Genomic DNA, 24,945 nt, shown 5'->3' with positions numbered 1-24,945 from the left:
ATCATGAATTAGACAAGCTGCTGCATCACACCCCTGTCGCGCCCCGTCCTACACCAGCCCCGCATATTTTGGCAGAGCTAGACAAAACTCACATGAAAAAGTCAAAAGTTTAAAAAGTTTTGTGCAGAAAAACTTTGCGACCTCACAAAGCGATTTATGAGTACACAAATATTCATCAATGTTTTAGATCAAAGTGTCATCAGAATTTGATCGGAGTTTCATCAGTTTTTCTAGGATGAAGAAAACTGATGGAAGTGTCTCAAGCTTCTCCTATCAAACAGTCTGTGAAAACTGGCAGCAAACGGATGTTATCCGGAAGCTGTCCAATTTTTTCACGCATCCATAAACACTCGGATCAACACTGAACAAGTCTCTGTACTTCTGTGCTTTTTGTCTGACTGTGCCCTAAGTGCGAGGAAAGATCTGTGAGAGCAGGAGAGCCAGAGCTGCCGGCAAGGAGAAGAACATATACTGGACTGGTGGTCAGAATGGGAATCACATGATACAGCTGCTCACAATGAAACTTTTAAAATGTATGGAGGCAACGGAGTTGGGATGAAATAAATTACACAACTAGTATATTGCTGGTGATTTAGCATTATCTGTACAGAAGTCTGCTGGAGCTAACATAAATGCAATTATCAACCAATAAAATCTTTTACATGATAGGTTAAAGGATGCTGGAGGTCCCTTTGTGTGTTGCCCCACATGCAAGCAGCCGGCCCATATTTTGGTGAAGCAGGTCATACCCGCAGGTTAGTGTAGCAGAAGCCACTCTCCGCTACACTGCTAAGTGCAGGGCATGCTAAGTTATATATATATCTTATACGTATACCTTAACTCACAGACATAACTGGGCCCCTGTACAATATATGGGCCCTTTGCAGTCCAATAGCTCATCATAATGCATAATTGCATCTGCTTTTGGAGGTGGAAGTGGCCCCCTAACTTCTTGGGTCCCTGTGTACAGCTGCACAGGTTGAGTCAATGATACAGTATGTCCGCCCCTGTATATATATATTTATATATATATATTATTTTCATTTTACTCCCTTATATAGCTCCATTAATTCTATAGCACTTTACAGATATTGTCGGCACTGTCCCCATTGGGGGCTCATAATCTATATTCCCTATCAGTATGTCTTTGGAGTGTGTGAGGAAACCCGCGCAAACACGGGCAGAATATACAAACTCCTTACAGATGTTGTCTTTGGTGGGATTTGAATCCGGGACCCCAGAGCTGCGAGGAAACAGTGCTAACCACTGAGCCACCATGCTGCCCATGACATTAGAGCTGGTCTTCTGCTCTAAATGATGTTTCACTGACTTCAACTCCCCTTTTATTATTTTTTCCCCCCTCAAGAGGAAGAACAATTGGTTAAAACCTCAAGTCATTTATCTGGTCATATGATGTTCGGAACTGATTGTTTTTTCCATGTACACATAAGGATTATTGCTATGATTGGACCTCTTTGGCTGGATTGCTAAACCAGTGTGTGTGCCCAGCTATTCCCTCCACGTGGTGCTGATGACTGCTTCTCCTTCCAGTCTTTATTGCTTTATTAAATATATGACTCATTGCAGGGTTTTGTTATTGCTGATTGAACATTATAAGCAGCATAAAATACTACAGAGTACACCCACCCACTCCTGCCATACTCGAAAGCCCTGCACAATACATATCCATTTCTTATCTCCTCATATGTAGGTCAGATAGTTAAAATGGATGATGAAGAGGTCATGGACATTTTCTGCAGACTCATTACAGTAATAATTACCATAGATGCAATCTCTTTGCTGGACATACAGTAATGCACAAGTATAAGGTTTGCCACAGAAAGTTGCTCCCCTGATCTTCACCATTCCTGCAGTATTGATACATTACTGAGAGAGGGAATGGTGCCTTTCTCTCCAGAAATAGAGAGTGGATCAAGCAAATGTTATGACCCCCTATTACTATCCATGGGTATAATGTAGGAAAAGATAAACCAACCGCAGGAGGTGCCTCATTTATTTTTCTACTTTGGAGCGCACCTATACTGCTCTCTCCTGGTTCTCCTCCTACTTCTCTGACCGCTCCTTCACTGTATTTTTTGCTGCCTTCTCTTCCCCTTCCTATTGGGGTTCCTCAGGGTTCAGTCCTAGGCCCCCTCCTCTTCTCTCTATACACCGCTCCTGTTAGACAAACCATCAGTAGATTCAGTTTTCAGTACCATCTCTATGCTGATGGCACTGAATTATACACTTCTTCCCCTGACATCACCCCTGCACTACTACAGAATACCAGTGATTGTCTTTCTGCTGTCTCTAACATCATGTCCTCCCTCTGTCTAAAACTGAATGTATCAAAAACTGAACTCCTTATGTTTCCTCCCTCCAATAACCTACCTATGCCCGATATTGCCATCTCCGTGTGTCGCTTCACCATTACTCCCCAGCAACAAGCCCGCTGTCTTGGTCTCGTATTTGATTCAGATTTTTTCTTCACTCCCCACATCCTGTCACTCACTCATGTCACCTACACCTGATAATAAACATAACATAATTCAACCTTTTCTTACCTTTGACTCTGCAAAAACTCTTACTGTAGCTCTTATTCATTCTCGTCTGGACACTCCTTTCGGTATCTGAGTTATGTGTTACTCTATAATGTCTTTATTGTCTGTACAAGTCCCCTCTAAAATGTAAACTGCTGCGGAATATGTTGGTGCTATAGAAATAAAAATTATTATTATAATTATTAAAATACATCCTCAGTTGACACGTTAGTATTATTCTAGATTTATATTTTCTACATGTTTGAGAATGTGATATATATATATATATATATATATATATATATATATATATATATATATATATATATACAGTGCCTACAAGTAGTATTCAACCCCGTGCAGATTTAGCTGGTTGACACATGCGGAATTAACTTGGCATTGTGACATTTGTACTGTAGATCAGCCTGGAAGTGGGAAATGCACTGCAGCAATTTTTATTTTTTATTTTTTTTTTAAACGTAAAAAGTTAATTCAGAGTGTCATTTATTATTCAACCCCTCAAACCACAAGAATTCTGTTTGGTCCCCCTAAAGTATTAAGAAGTAGTTCAGGCACCAAGAATAATGAGCTTCACATGTGTGGATTAAAGATCTCTTTTGCCTTTTCTGACTATTTAAGACCCTCCCCAAACTTGTGAACAGCACTCAGACATGGTCAACATGGGAAAGACAAAGGAGCATTCCAAGGCCATCAGAGACAAGATCGTGGAGGGTCACAAGGCTGGCAAGGGGTACAAAACCCTTTCCAAGGAGTTGGGCCTACCTGTCTCCACTGTTGGGAGCATCATCCGTAAGTGGAAGGCTTATGGAACTACTGTTAGCCTTCCACGGCCTGGACAGCCTTTGAAAGTGTCCTCCTGTGCCGAGGCCAGGCTTGTCCGAAGAGTCAAGGCTAACCCAAGGACAACAAGGAAGGAGCTCCGGGAAGATCTCATGGCAGTGGGGACATTGGTTTCAGTCAATACCATAAGTAACGTACTCCACCACAATGGTCTCCGTTCCAGACGAGCCCGTAAGGTACCTTTACTTTCAAAGCGTCATGTCAAGGCTCGTCTACAGTTTGCTCATGATCACTTGGAGGACTCTGAGACAGACTGGTTCAAGGTTCTATGGTCTGATGAGACCAAGATCGATATCTTTGGTGCCAACCACACACGTGACGTTTGGAGACTGGATGGCACTGCATACGACCCCAAGAATACCATCCCTACAGTCAAGCATGGTGGTGGCAGCATCATGCTGTGGGGCTGTTTCTCTGCCAAGGGGCCTGGCCATCTGGTCCGCATCCATGGGAAGATGGATAGCACGGCCTACCTGGAGATTTTGGCCAAGAACCTCCGCTCCTCCATCAAGGATCTTAAGATGCGTCGTAATTTCATCTTCCAACAAGACAACGACCCAAAGCACACAGCCAAGAAAACCAAGGCCTGGTTCAATAGGGAAAAAGTCAAGGTGTTGGAGTGGCCTAGTCAGTCTCCTGACCTTAACCCAATTGAAAACTTGTGGAAGGAGCTCAAGAATAAAGTCCACATGAGACACCCAAAGAACCTAGATAACTTGGAGAAGATCAGCATGGAGGAGTGGGCCAAGATAACTCCACAGACCTGTGCCGGCCTGATCAGGTCTTATAAAAGACGATTATTAGCTGTAATTGCAAACAAGGGTTATTCCACAAAATATTAAACATAGGGGTTGTATAATAATTGACCCACACTTTTATGTTTAAAATTTAATAAAATTCAACTGAGCAACATAACTTTTTGGTTTGTAAGATTTATGCTTCTGTTCATAAAACCTACTCTCGTTTGCAGTTTGAAGGCTCTAACTTATTTGCATCTTATCAAACCAGCTAAATCTGCAGGGGGTTGAATACTACTTGTAGGCACTGTATATATATGTGTGTGCATATCAGGGGTCCCCAACTTTTCTTACCTTTTCTTACCTTGAGTGTCACATTCAGCTCTTAAAGATGATTGCGAGCCACAGTATATGGGGAGAAATCGTAGAAGCCCCTGTGTGCCTTACTTAAAGTTATAATTCCCAGAGGACCACCTTGAAAAGTAATAATACTTCAAATGTCCCTTTATAATGTAATAACGAAACCAAGTGCCATGTTTAAAGTAATAATGGTCTAAACCCCCCTTATAAAGTACTTGTGCCCTTGGTGCCATTTTATAAAATAATAATGCCAAGTGTGCCCATAATCTACTATATAATCGGCATATCCCGTCTGTCTGTCCGTCCAGGAAATCCCGAGTCGCTGATTGGTCCGGCCGCGGCCAATCAGCGACGCGAGATTTCAGAACAAGTCGGGAGACAGCAGGGCTGACTCCGCCCATGTGTACATGTGACTCACCAACTGCCCATAACGTACTGAACATGTTTTGTCAGTCACAGTGTGTGATGTACTTCTGTCACGTTTAATGAATACGTTCTGTCAGTCACAGTGCGACATAGTTCAGTCACGTTTCATTCACCGTGGTACGCGGAACAGCAGACCCCTGGCTGCAGCCGCAAATAGTCGTGACGTAAGCGGAAGCAAGAGTCGGCTGCAGCCGGGGGAATTATGTGCTGGCTGTGCGTGGTCAGCGATGTTGTCACAAGCAGGATTGACAACATGACGTAATTACAAAATTCATTAGGGGCCCCGGGGGGATACATTGGGGGGTTAATTTAAAGTAGTGCACAACCCATTTAAACACTGCTTCGCTGATTAGTCGCGCCCGGTCGGCCGCATACATATTCTAGAATACCCGATGCGTTAGAATCGGGCCACCATCTAGTAAGTAATAATTGCCCAAGTGCCCTATTACAAAGTAGTAATTTCAGTAGCATGCCCTTAAAAAGTAATAATGCCATAAGTGCCTTCTTTAAAATGAATAGTGCCCCCTTATAAAGTAATAATCCCTCCCAAGTACTCGCGTAAAAAGTAGTAATGACCTGGATACCACTTATAAAGTACTAATGTCCCTTCAGTGCCCCCTTACCAAGTAATAAAGCAATGTATGCCAGTACAGCTGAGAGTGGCACTCACTTGAGAAGACAGCCACGAGACACATATGAGGGACCCCCAAACCACATGTGACTACTGAGCCACAGGTTGGGGACCCCTGGTAAATATTATAGGCTCGGACGTTTTATCAGAAAGCAAGGCACTAAGCAAGAAATAAAGTAGTATCCTCCCCTCGTCTTTAATCTAAATGTGGCTTTTATTTATTGCCCAAACAATACCACCAAATAATGCCTAAATAGTGGAGGGGTAAAGAGTCCTGTAGTTTACGTAAGTCAATTATTTAATGATATAGGTTCTGGACAATGGTTAATAGTAAAGTCCCTGGTGGTTCAGGGCATTGAATGTTTATCTGCTCCACTATCAGGTTGCTCATGGGTGTCTAGTCTTTAGGGGCCACCATAAAAAAGTGGGCCTAGTTTGCCATCCTTCAACTGGCTCTGAATACAGGTACAGGACATTTGTCTTTCTTTTAACCATCCTTCCATTTTCTATTTTCAGGAGCATGTAGGCACAAAGTAGCTGAATTTGACTTGCAACTATTTAGCATATGATTAGTTCTGCAGATTCTTGTCAGGTCACTGCATTGTTACTGTTTTGCTCCTGGTGGTGGAAAAATCTTTTTCTTACTTTGTACTACAAATTACAATCTGTTCTCACATTCCCTAATAGCTCAGTGTGTTATTAGGTTGATTCCCAAGCGAAACGTCACTGGTTTGAATCGAGGAGCAGCAATGAAAAAGATTTCCCAAAAAAAGAGAAACGGCATCATCCAGCTCATCGACAGCGGTCTCTCGGCCAAGACAATTGCCAAACTGCATCATGTGAGAACCATGACAGTTGGAAGAAAAGGAAATGAAGTCTGTCCATCCATTCAAAATCCAAGAGGTGGACGTCCGGGCAAAATATTGGAGTCAAAAAGTTGGATCATCACAATGTCTATCAGTTCTTGCTCGACAAAACCTGCAGTGGAGATGGGTCGTCTGCTCGTAATAGTGAGAACACACATGTCCATGCAACGCACGTTACACAAGTCTGGAATGGTGTCTCGAGTTTGCAAAAAAGTACGAAAAGAGCACAGTAGAAGATTGGAAACGGGTGATTGGGAGCGATGAGACGAAAGTCAATAGACTAGGCTCTGATGGGAGCAAAAGGGTCTGAAAGAAAAGAGGGAAAAAGGGGCTAACGGATTGAGAAACTCAAGGTACTGTCAAGTTCAGTTGAGGAAGCCTGATGATATTGGGTTGTTTCACAGCCAAAGGCATTGGATACTTGACCAGGATCGATGGTGGTCTCAATGCTGAGCTATATTGTCACGGGTGTGTCAATGGTGACAGACAGTCGCCCTGCAGTTGGTTGCAGGAGATCTCTACGTTTGGCATTACAGACATCTTCTTAGAGGCTGGCTGTCTCTAGGACCCAGTGGCTACCTAACTCTGGCTAATTAGCTCCCTGGCCTGAGTGTAGAAATACCTGGTGTGTCTGAGAGGGAGGTGCCAGCGACATTCATATATTCATTACTACTTGTGAGGCTTTAGCAAGAGCAGTACTTTGTCCTCTCTGGAGCTTGAGGCCGTGTGCGCATATGTCTAGAGTCATCTAAAGCTAAGCAATCCCGTCCTGTTTGTCTAGCCTTGTTGACTATAGAGTTTAGAGGAGATCGACTAGTGCTCATCTCCTCCCTTCCGTAGCCTTAGCCATACGCCAGGGAAAGTCAGGGCGAGGCACAGTAGTTGAGGCAAGGTGACACTAGACCAGACTAGGAGGTCTCCACTCCCCCCTTTCCCTAGTGTCTGGGCTCCTTTTCCCTTTTCCCTCTGTGTTGCACTAAGTCTTTCCCACACCCTGCGTGACATATATGTGAGTATCCTACAAGGCGAGTATGAAAGGGACAACATAGTGTTCCAGCAGAACAACGACCCGAAACATACATCAGGATTTGCAAAGGAATGGTTCAATGACAATGAAGTAGAGGTGCTGGATTGGCCCCCACAGTCCCCAGACCTCAACCTAATCAAACACTTATGGGTAGACTTGAAGAAAAAGCTGTATACATACCCAAGTGAGTCGACCAGTGAGAGATCTGGGAGCAGATTTTGGTCGAGATATGTTTAAGTGTGATCAAGAGATTGCCCAGAAGGATTCAGGCAGTGTTGAAAGCCAAAGGTGGATTTACAAAATTCTAACAGAATAGTAAAAATTAAAATTTAGATATTTAGGGGCGGAACAGTAACAATGCAGTGACATGACAACAATCTGCATAACAAATTTGACTTGAAACTATTTTGCATATGATTTATGTATGACATAGCCAAGATGATTGTCTACACTGTGTTCCAAATTATTATGCAAATAATATTTTCTTTCCCAAATTACCTATATGAATTGCAGTCATTGTAATTTTCCAGTCAAATAACTATTAGAGTACAATTTAAAGGTTTTTGTACAAACTGCCTATGATAACAGTATATTTTTACAAAAATAGAAAACTCAAACTGCACTCAAAATGCATGTTCCAAATTATTATGCACAGCAGAGTTTTCAACCTTTTCATTTTAAAAAAGAACAAAAAAATTGTCATTTTTGAAATTATAAGCATTAGCAGGTTATTACAAACTGAAATCAAACAGTTTTCAACTCAAAACTTTATTCTAGGTGATGGTACATTTGCACATAGGACCGCTTGTTCGAAAGGAGCTTCTGAACTCTCTCGTCCATTGAATTTGTCAGGTTTTGGATGCTTTCTGCTTCAATTGTTTTGCATGAGGACAGAATACCCTCCCAGAGCTGTTGCTTAGATGTGAACTGCCTCCCGCCATCATAGACCCTCCTTTTGATGATGCTCCAGAGGTTCTCAATGGGGTTGAGGTCAGGGGAGCATGGGTGCCACACCATAAGTTTGTCCCCTTTAATGCCCATAGCAGCCAGAGATGCAGATGTGTTATGTGCAGCATGAGACGGGGCATTATCATGCATGAAAATGATCTTGCTGCGGAATGCACGGTTCTTCTTCTTGAACCATGGAAGGAAGTGCTGTTTGAGAAACTCAACATACATTATGGAGTTCATCTTTACCCCTTCAGGGATCCTAAAAGGGCCGACAATCTCTCTCCCCATGAATCCAGCCCAAAATATTACTCCACCTCCTCCTTGTTAGCGCCGTAGCCGTGTTTGCATGGGGTGTCCATCAACCAGTCATCCTCCACTCCATCCATCTGGACCATCGAGATCATTTCATGCATGATAATGACCCATCTCATGCTGCACATAACACATCTGCATCTCTGGCTGCTATGGGCATAAAAGGGGACAAACTTATGGTGTGGCACCCATGCTCCCTTGACCTCAACCCCATTGAGAACCTCTGGAGCATCATCAAAAGGAATGTCTATGATGGCGGGAGGCAGTTCACATCTAAGCAACAGCTCTGGGAGGGTATTCTGTCCTCATGCAAAACAATTAAAGCAGAAACCATCCAAAACCTGACAGATTCAATGGACGAGAGAGTTCAGAAGCTCCTTTTGAACAAGGGGTCCTATGTGCAAATGTAACATCACCTAGAATAAAGTTTTGAGCTGACAACTGTTTGATTTCAGTTTGTAATAACCTGCTAATGCTTATAATTTCAAAAATGACCATTTTTTTGTTCTTTATTAAAATGAAAAGGTTGAAAACTCTGCTGTGCATAATAATTTGGAACATGCATTGTGAGTGCAGTTTGAGTTTTTAATTTTTTTAAAAATATACTGTTATCATAGGCAGTTTGTACAAAAACCTTTCAATTGTACTCTAATAGTTATTTGACTGGAAAATTACAATGACTGCAATTCATATAGGTAATTTGGGAAAATCTGAGAAAATATTATTTGCATAATAATTTGGAACACAATGTAAGTCTATTCTTCTTGTTTGCAGTTCTCAGTAGAAGTTTCTTTGCAGCAATTCGTCCATAAATTCCTATGTCTCTGGATCATTGATGTTGAGATGTGTCTGCTACTTGATGTTTGTGCATAATTTATGAGGGTTGTTATCTGAATGCTGTAAATTTGCAGTTTCTGAGGGTAATAATAACTGATGAACTTATCCTCTGCAGCAGAGTTAATTTTTGGTCTCCTTTCCCTGGACAATCCTCATGAAAGCCAGTTTCATCATGGTGATTGATGGTTTTCACGATTGTACTTGAGGATACCTTCAAATTTCTAGCAATTTTCCAGATAGAATGACTTTCATGTCTTTATGTAATGATTGACTGTCATTTCTTTTTATTTGACTGATTTTTGCTAGCTTTGCTGGCTTAGAACAGTTGTGGAATAGGTCTCAGCACTGTATGGAACTGTGTATAAACCTCTACAAAACACAACTGATGGTTACAAACAGTTTCTGAATGACGGTGATTCCAAAAAATTAACCCTTGACAAAGCATACCTGTCCATTGGAAGTCATTCCAGATAATGTCTGATGAAGAGGCTTGAGAGAATGCCAAGGGTGTGTAAAGCTCTTATCAGTGTGAAAGGAATGTAAGGCTGCATGCCCACTATGCGTTTTTCAAGCGTTTTTGCCGCAGAATTTCCGCAGCGAAAACGCTTAAAAAAATGCTTGGTAATACGAGCCCCATGGTCCCCAATGATAATCCGCATGTGCTGTGCACATGCTGCTGGAATTTCCACTGCGGATTATCATTACAGAAAAATACGCAGCATGTCCATTAATTTTGCGGACACGCAGCGTAATTGCCGTTATTGACTTGCATTAAATCGCATAATATCCGCATGACTACATGTGCACATGCGGATATTGAGCGATTCAATGTGCGGATGGTACCCGGGTCTGGAGAAGAGGAGACTCTCCTCCAGACCCAGGTACCATGGTACCTTTTAAAAAAAGAATTTAAAATAAAAAATAAAGATTATGTTTACCTTCCGATGGCCCCCGCTGACGTCGGCAGTCGCATGACCTGTCACATGACTAAATGACGTCATGAAAGTTCCTTTCACACCACCGCGACCCGTACAAGAGGCCGGATGCAGCGGAGAAAAGACCGGGGGTCATCAGAAGGTAAGTATAATCTTTATTTTTTATTTTTTACCATTCTTATTCTTTTTTTTTAACTATTAACTTGGTCACACTATATAAATCTGACTCGCCCCCTGGGCCGTGGGGTACTCGGGGCTGGGCCTCTGGATGCAGATAGGGGGTAGTAGTGGCGACCCGGTCCCGTGCTCAGGGTGTCAGGCTTAAAGGGCAACCGTCTTCTGATATATATATAGGGTAAGTTCTGACTACGCCACCCGTGGATTGCGGTCAGGGATAACCGCCGCTGCAGTGCAGACCGCTGGGGCAGATGTAAGTGTGCAGCACTGAATAATATAACTCCCCACGGGAGGAGTGTGGCCCCAGGGCAGTATAGATAGGTGATGGAGGGGATGATTCCGACCGCAATAGCCAGGAAACGGAGGCCTCTTAAACAGTTCAGGGTCTTTATTTGAACAGGTGAAATGACCGAAAAACAGTCCCAGCTAGGAGGGGGCCTGGATGTCTGAGAACAAGTGGGAAGCCCTTCTGGTCAGGGTGAGGGTGTAGGCCTACCGTGCTCTCTGCGCTCTTCCTGGCTATTTCCCTCCTCGTGGTGTAATAGCCCACGTTCCTGAGCTTGCCATGTCTTCTCGCCCGTATGGCTTGCAACTTGGGTCCCTTTCTACTCTTGGCCTGGTGCAGCTCTGCTGGTCCCTTCTGCTGTGGCGGAACCTCCGGGCTTCTTAGGCCAAGGGACATACAGTCCCCTGCGGTCTGGTTATTTGCTGTAGGACTTGGAATCCTAACAGCCTCGGACACCAAAGTCCGGTAGATCAGTTTCTCTCTCAGCCAGGACAGGCTCACGTCGCCTTCCGTCCCTGGCTCGTGGCTCCTCTATTGCCACACGACCTCCTCAGCTTCAGTTGAGCTGGCTCTCCCTTCTCTGGGATGCCTCTCACTTCAGAGACAGGTCATCCAGCTCTCCCTAACCCTGCCCCCAGTTCCAGTTTTTATAGGGGCAGCCTGCTCCCCCTACTGGCCTGGGACAGGAGGTGCTGCATGCTAATGGTCCCTAACCAGAGAACCTCCCCCTTGCTCTCAGACACAGCTTTATTATACATTTGTGGCATCCAGGCCAGGGTGACACAAATCCATGACGATTGCATGGATTTATATAGTGTGACCAAGTTGTCAAGCACTTTTCCAAGTGATGCTAAAATTGCTTGGAAAAGCGCTTGATAACCCGCATGCAGAAAAATGCTTGACAAACGCTTCTACCTGGCAGGAAAAACGCACGTAAAATCCGCATGCTTTTTTCCTTCCAGGGAGATGCGAAAAAAATATGCAGCATTTCTGCATCGTGGGCACTTAGCCTAAGGTTCAACACACATTGTGGTTTGTTTCACACGTGTTTCTTTACCCCTTGTGTCCATGTGTCATATGGGTATTATTTAAGGTTTGAGTGATGGTGGTAACATCTTCCTTTTCAACATAGAGCAGAACATCTGTGAATTCAAGATAACATCAATAAAATTTAGCTCCATGGACACCAGCAGCACTGATGCAGCCCCACTCACAGGGAGTCAATCAGCAGAGAATGACTGTTCAAGCTAAGTCCCGCCTCTTGGTGCAACATGGCCGGGCCAGTCATTTAAATAAACCTTCCCACCTGCTTTTTTTTTCCCTTAATGGAGATAGATGGAAACCAAGCAGGTGGGAAGGTGTATATAAATGATTCAGCTAGCCATGAAGCACTGAGCGCCTGTACTTAGTTTGAACAGTCATTCTGTGCTGACAGAGAATGACTCACAGAATGTTCAAACCAAGTACTGGTGCTTCATTGCAGAGCCAAACATTTAAATAGGGCCTATCTCCACACTTCTCTGGCCCTATGAAGCCAGAGCTGGCAATCAAAGAAGAAGGGGTGGAGATAGAGGGAAAACAAGCAGGTGGGAAGGTGTATATAAATGATTGGTCCCGCCGTGATGGACCAAGCGGCGGGATTTCGTTTGAACAGTCATTCTGTGCTGATAGACTCCCTTTAATGACACTGCCACCACCATGTTTTACTGTAGGCACCATGTAATTAGAAAAATTAATTTAGAAAATGCATGGTCCATTTGGAGGTGATATACAGTATATACAGTATATACAAACCATGTATAGCATGTGACGCTGTGTGCCTGCCTAAAACTTTTGCACAGTACTGTAAATGCACACTGTGTATCGTATTGTGATGCTATGTAATATATACTGTATATACACTGTCTCACATTACTATACACTGTACGGCTGATTCATCCAAAGTGTTTACGCTAGTTTTCTGGCATAAAACACTTTGAAAAGTCACATAACTTTTGCGCAATGCGAAGTAGTACAAAAATGTTGCGACTTTTGGTCGCTTTCGCCCCAGTCCCAAATAGCTCCAGCAAGTTGGGTGGTGCATGTGCGGGACGTGGTTTGGCTGTGGCCGCCTGCTCAGTGGCATAACTTAAACCAGATGTTACTCCAGTCCCTGACTCACATTTATGTCAAGGTGCTATGGAGTACGACGCCAACGAATCAGCCCCTGTGTGTGCATATGGTACTGTGGAATAGGTTTAGGCAATAGGCAGCTGTGGAAAAAAATACAGTGATGCAGCGTGTTATGTGTACATATATATAAAAACAGTGATGCAGCGTGTATAAATATAGTGATACCATGCAGTGTGAATACCTGTATATATATATATATATATATATATATATATATATATACAGTACAGACCAAAAGTTTGGACACACCATCTCATTTAAAGATTTTTCTGTATTTTCATGACTATGAAAATTGTACATTCACATTGAAGGCATCAAAATTATGAATTAACACATGTGGAATTATATACTTAACAAAAAAGTGTGAAACAACTGAAAATATGTCTTATATTCTAGGTTCTTCAAAGTAGCCACCTTTTGCTTTGATGACTGCTTTGCACACTCTTGGCATTCTCTTGATGAGCTTCAAGGGGTAGTCACCGGAAATGGTTTTCCCTTCACAGGTGTGCCCTGTCAGGTTTAATAAGTGGGATTTCTTGCCTTATAAATGGGGTTGGGATCATCAGTTGTGTTGTGCAGAAGTCTGGTGGATGCACAGCTAATAGTCCTACTGAATAGACTGTTAGAATTTGTATTATGGCAAGTAAAAAGCAGCTAAGTAAAGAAAAACGAGTGGCCATCATTACTTTAAGAAATTAAGGTCAGTCAGTCTGAAAAATTGGGAAACTTTGAAAGCGTCCCCAAGTGCAGTTGCAAAAACTATCAAGCGCTACAAAGAAACTGGCTCACATGAGGACCGCCCCAGGAAAGGAAGACCAAGAGTCACCTCTGCTTCTGCAGAGGTGACCAGAAAGGTGTGACCAAAAGTTTGGACACACCTTCTCATTTAAAGATTTTTCTGTATTTTCATGACTATGAAAATTGTACATTCACACTGAAGGCATCAAAACTATGAATTAACACATGTGGAATTAAATACTTAACAAAAAAGTGTGAAACAACTGAAAATATGTCTTATATTCTAGGTTCTTCAAAGTAGCCACTTTTTGCTTTGATGACTGCTTTGCACACTCTTGGCATTCTCTTGATGAGCTTCAAGAGGTAGTCACCGGAAATGGTCTTCCAATAATCTTGAAGGAGTTCCCAGAGATGCTTAGCACTTGTTGGCCCTTTTGCCTTCACTCTGCGGTCCAGCTCACCCCAAACCATCTCAATTGGGTTCAGGTCTGGTGACTGAGGAGGCCAGGTCATCTGGCATAGCACCCCATCACTCTCCTTCTTGGTCAAATAGCCCTTACACAGCCTGGAGGTGTGTTTGGGGTCATTGTCCTGTTGAAAAATAAATGATGGTTCAACTAAACGCAAACTGGATGGAATAGCATGCCGCTGCAAGATGCTGTGGTAGCCATGCTGGTTTAGTATGCCTTCAATTTTGAATAAATCCCCAGCAGTGTCACCAGCAAAGCACCCCCACACCATCACACCTCCTCCTCCATGCTTCACGGTGGGAGCCAGGCATGTAGAGTTCATCCGTTCACCTTTTCTGCGTCGCACAAAGACACAGTGGTTGGAACCAAAGATCTCAAATTTGGACTCATCACACCAAAGCACAGATTTCCACTGGTCTAATGTCCATTACTTGTGTTCTTTAGCCCAAACAAGTCTCTTCTGCTTGTTGCCTGTCCTTAGCAGTGGTTTCCTAGCATCTATTTTACCATGAAGGCCTGCTGCACAAAGTCTCCTCTTAACAGTTGTTGTAGAGATGTGTCTGCTGCTAGAACTCTGTGTGGCATTGACCTGGTCTCTAATCTGAGCTGCTGTTAACCTGCGATTTCTGAGGCTGGTGACTCGGATAAACTTATCCTCAGAAGCAGAGGTGACTCTTGGTCTTCCTTTCCTGGGGCGGTCCTCATGTGAGCCAGTTTCTTTGTAGCGCTTGATGGTTTTTGCAACTGCACTTGGGGACACTTTCACAATTTTTCGCACTGACTGACCTTCATTTCTTAAAGTAATGATGGCCACTCGTTTTTCTTTACTTAGCTGCTTTTTTCTTGCCATAATACAAATTCTAACAGTCTATTCAGTAGGACTATCAGCTGTGTATCCACCTGACTTCTGCACAACACAACTGATGGTCCCAACCCCATTTATAAGGCAAGAAATCCCACTTATTAAACCTGACAGGGCACACCTGTGAAGTGAAAACCATTTCCGGTGACTACCTCTTGAAGCTCATCAAGAGAATGCCAAGAGTGTGCAAAGCAGTCATCAAAGCAAAAGGTGGCTACTTTGAAGAACCTAGAATATAAACATATTTTCAGTTGTTTCACACTTTTTTGTTAAGTATATAATTCCACATGTGTTAATTCATAGTTTTGATGCCTTCAGTGTGAATGTACAATTTTGATAGTCATGAAAATACAGAAAAATCTTTAAATGAGGTGTGTCCAAACTTTTGGTCTGTACTGTATATATATATATATATATATGTGATATATATATTAGTGATATGGGTTGTGGTGCACCGTGTACACATATAAACCTGCATATATATGTATAATAGTGTGCGTCCCCTCGCCCCAGCAGTATGGTGGGCAGGTGCTTCCCCTGCCAGCCTCCGCCCGCTCCCAGCTGTAGCCCCAATGCTCCGGGGATGAGCCGCTGCCAATCAGAGCCGGCTGCCTCGTTGTGTGGTGGGTGGGGGTTATTGTTCCCTCGCCTGATTGTGAGAAGCTGCCTGGCTTCCTTATTCCTACATCCAGGGTGGGACCTGCCAGTCAGTGCTGTCAGCGGCCACTGCTCCTTCCTGCCACCAGCGCCGACCACCACATCCCGGCTCCGTCAGCCATTAGACAGTAGCTGCCCGGCGGGCACTCTCAGCCTGGAGCCCCTATGTACGACGACCTGTACATCCATGGATTCGAGGACTCTGAGGTGGTGAGTGTCTGTAATGTCCTGGCACAGCTAATGGGCACATTCAACAGATCCAGCTGCCCACCTCCTCCTGGGCATGCACTGTATGGAGCGCAGACTGCAGAGGTGCTATACAGGAGAAGTTGTGTACTTGTGGCATATAGTGTACCTGTACCATACAGTGTAGTAAGCGTCATATAGATCAGGTATACAGATAACACATACTGTACTGCAGAGAATAAGCCGTATATCTTATGTATGCACCATATGCCCTATAGTCCACTAATGACAGTAATAGTCTCAACCAATAAGCAAATAACCTATGTACAACTCACCATGATATCATACTGTACATGGCATGTATTCTAATAAAGCCACACCCCAATGTATATATAGTATAATATGATTTACACATACAGTATATGTATAATATATGCTATACTTTATGTATGTAGGATACATATGCACATATACTGCTAATTGCAAAAGAGACCAAAATACTTATCTTATTGTACACATGTAAACAGTCATACATATATGATATACAAGTAACGTGTGTGTATGTATATATATATATGTGTATATATATATATATGTGTGTGTGTATGTATGTATATATATATATATATATATATATATATATATACATACACAACCCCGTTATGATACATACACCTGAGCAATTAGACAGTAGTACACGTACCTTACTGCAGATATCATTTGTATAGTCATACACATATGCCATAATGCATATACTGTAGTATTATTCTGTATGGATGTACTTGTACATGAATGCTCCATGTTGTATATAATATACATACCACCATACCATAATGTACTACAAAGTTCATTTTAAAAATAAAGCCTATTATTTACACTGTGATATAAAAAAAAAATTGTAAGATATTTTCCTTTTCCATGAAGTCTGTGGCTGTGATCACACGCGGTGACTTCTCTGGTGCCAGGCACAATATCTGAGCAGAGTAGGAATCATTATGTGCCAATGGTCACAATGTTCATCTCCAGATCAGAAAACCATAAAAAATGTTCTGATTTACAGAAGTGACTATAACCGGCCATTACAACAGATCCCGGTATGTTTTATGCTGTAGTAAGTAACTTCCAGTATTAGTAAATCTGTAATGGAGCGGTGACAATGTTGTGACATCAGGTATCGGATCCAGTAATACAATTGGTGTAGTTGGTGTCATTGGTGCAGTGAGAAGCTGAGTGATGCACATTATCATTACACTGTAATAAGAATCTCTCATTGTGTTGGTGTCTTGCTGTGTTTTAGTCCCTGTCCTCGGTGCTGGGTGTATGTGTTCTCCATATCTTCAGTGCAAACGTAATAAATCCTATATTGCATCATTACAGCAGCCTAACAAGGACCCGGGCTCTTGTCACTTGTTTGATGAAATACAAGTTTATTGTTAAATATGGACAAAGTGTTATACAATAGACATCTTGAGTTTCACTATTTGTGTACATAGATTGAACATAGTCTGTATACGGCCTCCTTATATGCAAGTGACACGCCATTTTATCTGTGCTGCACTATTATTATTATTATTTATTTATAAAGCACTATTAATTCCATTGTTTTGTCATTCCTGCGCCTATACGTCCAGAAGTCTTATTGTTACTCTGCATTAATTGTATATGATATACATTACTGGCATACGGGTACCAATTTTGGCATCCCTTATAGCCTCTGATACTGCCATACAGAATTGCCATGTATTCAGTAATGGCAACAGACGGTTGATTTTACAAAGCTATTAAACTCTTCATCTACTTAATTAGGAGATATATATATACATATAGGTTTGTACATGTGAGAGGAATCAGAGCTGACCCCCTCATACAATTGACCTATGGTATAAACAGCAGAACACCACCTATAATCTGTACAGTGAGTTAGGACAGTTCCCTTTAATATTCCTGTTCCACTCATGTCAGACTCAAGATTTTAGGAAGCTGGTATATTATGTGGAGCTGCGATTCTCACACAATGGAGCTTCTTATGCTGCACCCAGAGCTGTGGAGTCGGAGTCGGTATAAAATGGACCGACTCCAACTCCTAAAATATATAATAAATTGGGTACAGTAATTCAATGCAGTTTGTGGGGAATATTTTTCATAAGAATTTGGGAAAGTTATGAAATGTCCTATAAATGTCTGTCCTATTCCTGATCGAAGGGTCTAGACTTTTAGCTGAGATTAATCTGTGCTACAGTAAATGTATCACTTATACATGAGCCATGTATGAGGGAGTCAGGAGTCGTGGAGTCGGAGTTGGTGTCATGGAAATTGAGCAGTCGGAGTCAGAGTTTTGGCTCACCTACTCCACAGCCCTGGCTGCACCCGTGCCTACCTATTACATGGGAGGAATCTCGTGGTCATAGATGATTGGATTTACTTTTTACACATGCAGTTGAGAATTATCTGTCACTGGGTCTTTGATGCCCATCTGAACACGGCTTAAAGTAGCGGCAGGGACCCTGATTCCAATGTGTACCTTACTGTGCTTTATTCTGTACACTTTAAAAAATACTGTTTTTTTAGCTGCAGCTATGCTAGTCTTCTCAAAGAAAAACTTTTGCTATGTAGTCCTCGACATCCATGAACTCTGGCTATCCCCACTCCCCAGCAGTGATTGAGAGCTTTCTGCCTTTGACAGCTTTCTATCTACAATTTGCAATCAGTGGTAGGTGTGAATCAGACAGCTCCTCATTGAGAGGGCTAGCAGAGCTGTAGCAGATAATACTGTGACTTTTTTTTTCAAACTGGAATCGGGGTCTTTGTCCCAATTTAATGCTGCTCTGAGATTGAGAAGCATAAACCTAGTAACAAATTCTCTTTAAATTCATGGTTCTTTTCCATCATAGGAACAGAATAACAAAAATAACTGAAGTTCTAGATCCCTGACATGATGGACACCTACATCACCCAGCGGACCCTAATGACTTTAATGTACTGTCCTTTTTATTATATTTGTGTCGCAGTGTTATGGCATACATACCATAGATCAAGCCCTGAAGCAATTTCAAGGCTCATGAAGAGGCAGGTGAAAGTTGACCTATGCCTACAATTGTGATATGTGTATAGTGATCACCCAAAGGTCTCATCTTTGTTACAAGTACCTGTGCGGTATTAAAATGGGTAATACTGAATTAAATGGTTACTCCCATGTTAATAAGTTATTACCTATACACAGGATAGGCAATATTTTACTGAAGGCGTGAGGTTAAACCGCTGGACTCCCACTGATCCAAACAGGTTTCTGAAATGACCCATTGGAATGGAGAAGGACTGCCAGAGAATGCACACACTAATTAATGTGCGACCACAAGTTCTTTATAATGGGGCATGTAAGAGCCCTAAATTTAAGATCAGTGGGAGTCCGAATGGTCAGACCCATGACACACAGAAAGTAATCTCCTATTCTTTGTGCTTCTTTCCTAAATGATGGAAATGTGAGGAAATGCCAGGCTGCCCCAAGAAATGGTAATGAATTCTTGTTATAGAGCTTCCGTTTCTGTATAAGTGCCCTGTGTATAATTATGTATTTCCCTAGGATATTCATGCAGCATTGGCCATAACGCCATATCTGCGGACCATTATCATGGCACACAGTGCTTTGTTTTCTGTTGAGGTATATTACAGCCTCTGGAATATACAAAATGTCGCATTCGTTCTGTTCAGTTTTCTGTTTAGTTAATGCAGTAATACTTGACGTGTAGGATGGTACATACATACTTGCTCTGCAGATTTCATTGTTTATCAACAGGATGACATGATGTTGAGCAGTTTCTGGCAATGTACAGGGTTAAAAAAAATTTTGGCTTGTTTCCGCCTTCTGACTCAGTGCCATAGGGGAATGAACTGCATATCCCCAAGGTGTCTTGCCCATCCTACAGGCTGTCACATAGCAGATCTATGTTTACGGTAATGAAGAGAATATAGGTTGGTCTTTTGCAGAAGGCTTTGCTGCTTGTACTGGGGATGCCGTTTTTTTCTTTTTTCGTCTACAGTACATTGTAGAAGGTTACAGAAATTCATATACATTATATATAACACCGCATTTTACGCTGTTATTTATTTATATAGAGCACACTTGTTCCATGGCAGTGTGATTTGAAATTCTGAAATAACAACAGCCTTTTCCTTCACCAGACCTATCACAAAAGCGCTTGTCCAGAAGTTGTATCTTTGCAGGGGCTCAAACTGGTATCCCTCAATGCTCTCGTTCTGATGCTCTCCAGGTCCCCCATGGTCTCTACTTTATGTTTTTGTCTCAACAAACAGAAAATGCCTGTCTGCAGCTTTGACCCGATAAGGAGTGGATGGGAAAAAAATAACATTTTCTCTGCCGTTAATTTATTGGGACAATGGAATAAGCTGCTGTCAGATACCTCAGGCAGCTCCTTATCTCCTGTGAAAAGCAAATATGTCTTATATTACAGTGGCTTGTGAAAGTATTCACCCCCTTGGCATTTTTCGTGTTTTTCTACCTCACAATCTGGAATTTCACAGTTTTTTTTTTTTTTTTTTTCTTTTTGAGGGTTTGCATTATTTTCTGTAAAGAACTTGTCTACAGCGGTGAACATTTGTTTTTCTTTTTATTGTGAAGCAAACAATAGCATAAAAAAGAACTCAAAACTTCAGTGTGCATAACTATTGACCCCCCCTAAAGTCAGTACTTTGTAGAGCCTCCTTTGCAGTAATTACAGATGCAAGTCGCTTTGGATAAGTCTCCATGAGATTTCCACATCATGCCACTGGGATTTTTACCCATTACTCAAGGCAAAACTGCTCCTGCTCCTTCAAGTTAGATGGTTTCCTCTGGTGAACAGCAATCTCCAAGTCTCACCACAGATTCTCAATTGGATTAAGATCTGGGCTTTGACTAGGACACTCCAAAACATTTACACGTTCTCCCTTAAACCACTCAAGTGTTGCTTTAGCAGTATGCTTTGGGTCATTGTCTTGTTGGAAGATGAACCTCTGTCCCAGTCTCAAATCACTGACAGAAACAGATTTTGCTCAAGAATATCCCGGTATTTCACACCATCCATCTTGCCCTCAACTCGGACCATTTTCCCTGTCCCTGCTGCTGAAAAACATCCCCACAACATGATGCTGAGACCAACATTTTTCGCTGTGGGGATGGTGTTCTTGGGGTGATGAGCTGTGTAGGTTTGGCGCCAGACATACCGTTTACCTTGGTGGCCAAAAAGTTGAATTTCGGTATCATCTGATCATATCTCCTTCCTCCATACATTTGGGGAGTCTCCCACATGTCTTTTGACACACTCAAAACAAGCCTTACAATTTTTGTGTGCAAGTAAAGGCTTTTTTCTGCCCACTCTTCCATAAAGACCACCTCAATGGAGTGTACGGCTCATTGTGGTTGAATTGACAGATACTCCAGTTGCTGCTTGGTAACTCTGCAGCTTCTTCAGGCTTACCTTTGGTCTCTGTGCTGCCTCTCTGATTAATGCCTCCTTTCCTGTGCTGAGAGTTTTGGTGGGCAGCCCTCTCTTGGCAGTTTTGTTGTGGTACCATGTTCTTTCGATTTGATACTAATAGATTTCATGGTGCTCCAGGTGATCATCAGAGACTGTGGTATTTTTTTTATAATCCAACCCTGACTTGCATTTCTCAACAACTTTGTCCCTGACATGTTTAGAGAGCTCCTTGGTCTTCATGGTGTTGTTTGGTTAGTGATGCCTCTTGCTTAATGGTGTTGCAGCCTCTGTAGCCTTTCAGAAAAGGTATGTATATACTGACAGACCATGTGACACTTAGATTGCACACTGGTGGACTTCCTCTCACTAAGCATGTGACTTATGAAGGTAATTGCTTGCACCAGAAGCTTTTAGAGGCTTCATTGTAAAAGGGGTGAATACACATGCACATGCCAATTTTTAGTTATTTGATTCCATAAATTTAATTTATGCCTGTTTTTCTCACTTCACTTCACCAGTTTAGACCATGTAATGCTGATGAATCACACCCAAATCAGATTACAAAAATATTTAAAATACAGGTTGTAATAAAATAGGTAAAGAGCCAAGGAGGTGAACACTTTCGCAAATCTTTATATTTCTGCTGCTCCCCTGGATGTTTTATCTTTCTTTTCTTTTTCAATCCGCCATACTGTTCCAGAGATATATGCCTTTTCATTTAGTGCTAGTTCTTATGGTCTTTACCGAAGGGGCATTGCTTACATGGTTATTATGCAGAGCAGCCTAAACACCCCCCCCCAGAAAATACTATGAGCCACGGCCCCATTGTAAAGACCAGAAAAATTAGCTCTAAATAAAAAGGTCCATAACTCTGGCCCATATGCATATGGTGGATTATAAAAAATAATAATAATATCCGGGAGCAACAGGAATAAAATAAGATTAAAAATTGGCCATTTTTAACTTGGTGACAGGTCTTCTTTAAGACTTGTCTATGATGAGTGTATATCAATGGTGGAAGAGAACTTTGGCCCCAAAACTAGTGTTTCAAATGCCAGTCTTGATGAGGGGTGTGCATTTATAAGATACATCCAAATCATTAAGAGACTCATGCCTCTTAATGAATTCTGCGCATCTTAGTGGTTGTGCCCCCTTGACTGGAGTAACATTTTTGGCGTAAGAAACGCTGCCAATTTTGATGAATTTGATAGACAGGCATAGCCACATAGTCATCTGTTATCCAGATGAGCACACTGAGACAGTCTTGTCCACAAAGTTCAACACTCTTAAAGAGAATCTGTCACCAGGGTTTTGAGAGCAGCATAATGTAGGGGCAGAGACCCTGATTCCAGCGATGTGTCACTTAGTTTACTGAGTTCAGGAGTTGTGACACAATCAGAGTTTTTAGATGTACAGAACTCAGAAAGCTAACTCCACCCACACTAGGCTCTCTGTGAACATCGTCTATTGACAGCGAGCTGCTTATCAGTGGAAGGGGCGTGGTCGGACTACTTGGCACAAGGTTGCTAGTCTGGACAGTGGTAATCTCCTGATGATAAAACATTAATTGTATGGGAACAACAGCACACCGCCTAAAAAGTGACAAATCCCTGAAATCTGTCTCAGTCTCTAACTCATGCTATACTCAGATTATATATCAAAAACCTGCTCACAAATTCCCTTTAAAAACTAGCCTAAATGCACTTTAAAGAGAACATGTCACTAAGTTTCATGCTGCCTGAACCGCAGGCACCATGAATCAGAGCCTCTCTGCAGCCATGTATGAGTTACTTTGAAATGTCGTGCCGTTTCAGAGAAAACAGTTTGAAAAGCCATTCAAGGATGATCAGGAGAGAGCTGACTAGTGCATGCGGCCCCTGTCAGCTTCTCACCACCGTGCTCCTTTGGATTGACAGGTCTCTCTCATGTGTACATAGGGAGACACCTATTAATCAACAAATGTATGTTTTCTCTGCAGATTAAACATACTTGGCTGCACAGCCAGGCTGAGACTAAGGCCAGGGCCCCACTATTAGTGTTCGGTCAGTATTTTTCCTCAGGAGTGGTTGATAAATGCAGAATTGGTGACTTGTTTCTATCATACCTTTTCTCTGATTGTTCCTTACCTGGTTTTGGCTCCCACTCCTGAGAAAAAATACTGACCAAATACTGATAGTGTGACCCTAAGGCCAGGGCCACACTATGTTCACATTACATGGTGGTCAAAATGTCTGTTTTCCAAGACTCTTCAGCAATTGCTCCTTATCTTCGAAGTTTTCTCTTGTGGTTTTTTTTTTTTATCCTGAACTGTTTTTGTTAACCTTTTTAACATGTCCTTTTTTCTGTAAGGCTGTGTGCCCACGATGCGTTTTTTAAGCGTTTCTGCAGCGGCAAAAACGCTGCAGAAACGCTTAAAAAACGCATGGTAGAAGGCCTGCCATGTTCCCCAATGATAATCCGCATGTGCTGTGCACATGCTGCGGAAATTTCCCGCTGCGGATTATCATTGCGGAAAAAAACGCAGCACTAACAATTATTTTGCGGAAGTGCTGTTTTTTCTTCGCCATTGACTTGCATTGGAACGCATGGATTACGCATCACTGTATATGTAGATGCGCAATCCACTCGTTCCAATGTGCAGATGGTACCCAGGTCTAGAGGAGAGGAGACTCTCATCCAGACCCAGGTACCATAGAAACTGTGAAAAAAATAATAAAATAAAAAATAAATATGATACTTGCCTTCTGGCGGCCCACGGTGCGCTCCTCCTCTCATGCCAGCAAATCGCGATGGACTGAAGGACCTGCGCTGACGTCATAGTCATGTGACGGGTCACGTGATGCTGACGTCGGCAGGTCCTTCAGTGCAGTGTACCGCGATCTGCCGGCAGTCAGCACCGAGTGAAGCAAGACTGCGGGGGCCATTTTTTATTTTTAACCATTCTTTAAGTCACACTATATATATCCATGCCGGTTGCCAAGTTGACAAGCACTTTCCAAGTGATGCTAAAATCGTTTGGAAAGCGCTTGTCAACCCGCATGCGGAAATGCATGTGAAGAACGCTTCACTTCCGCATGTCCCTGGCAGGAAAACGCATGTACAATCCGCATGTACAATCCACATGCGTTTTTTCTGCCAGGGGAAATGCAGAAACGCTCAGGAAAAATCCAGAGCATTTCTGCATCGTGGGCACATAGCCTTAGTGTCTTCCTAGCGGAGAACACCTGAAGATGGACTTCTAAATGCTGGTGCTTTTGAAAGCCTGAAGTGTCCTGTGTGGTGTCCTGCCCTGTGTAGCACAGATGCTGCGCAGTCCTTTTAACACTTGAGCACTTGAGATATTGTCAGCACAGGATGGTGTTGGTTCTCCTTGCTGTGTGTAGAAAATGAGGATAGACAACACTTGCATCAGGGCAGGCCTTACCCCGGAGATTTTCCTT

General features: G+C 42.5%; 1 protein-coding gene across 3 annotated transcripts in view; it reads left to right on the top strand.

Moving 5' to 3' along the window:
* The window catches only part of CACNB3 (calcium voltage-gated channel auxiliary subunit beta 3), a 307,240-nt gene that overhangs the window by 132,196 nt on the left and 150,099 nt on the right, over positions 1-24,945 (top strand). The window contains exon 1 of one of the 3 annotated variants that reach the window (XM_073663793.1): positions 15,788-16,055. The exons of the other annotated variants lie outside the window; for them this stretch is intronic. Within the exon in view, the coding sequence (XP_073519894.1) occupies positions 16,011-16,055 (45 nt within the window). The 5' untranslated portion in view covers positions 15,788-16,010. Of the gene's footprint in view, positions 1-15,787; positions 16,056-24,945 lie in introns of those variants that run through there. 3 annotated transcript variants of the gene reach the window in all.

Source organism: Phyllobates terribilis, unplaced genomic scaffold, assembly GCF_046119375.1.
Source record: "Phyllobates terribilis strain yellow unplaced genomic scaffold, ASM4611937v1 Scaffold_2__4_contigs__length_985480577, whole genome shotgun sequence".
Classification (NCBI taxonomy): domain Eukaryota; kingdom Metazoa; phylum Chordata; class Amphibia; order Anura; family Dendrobatidae; genus Phyllobates; species Phyllobates terribilis.
This window is presented reverse-complemented; position numbering and strand designations above follow the sequence as displayed.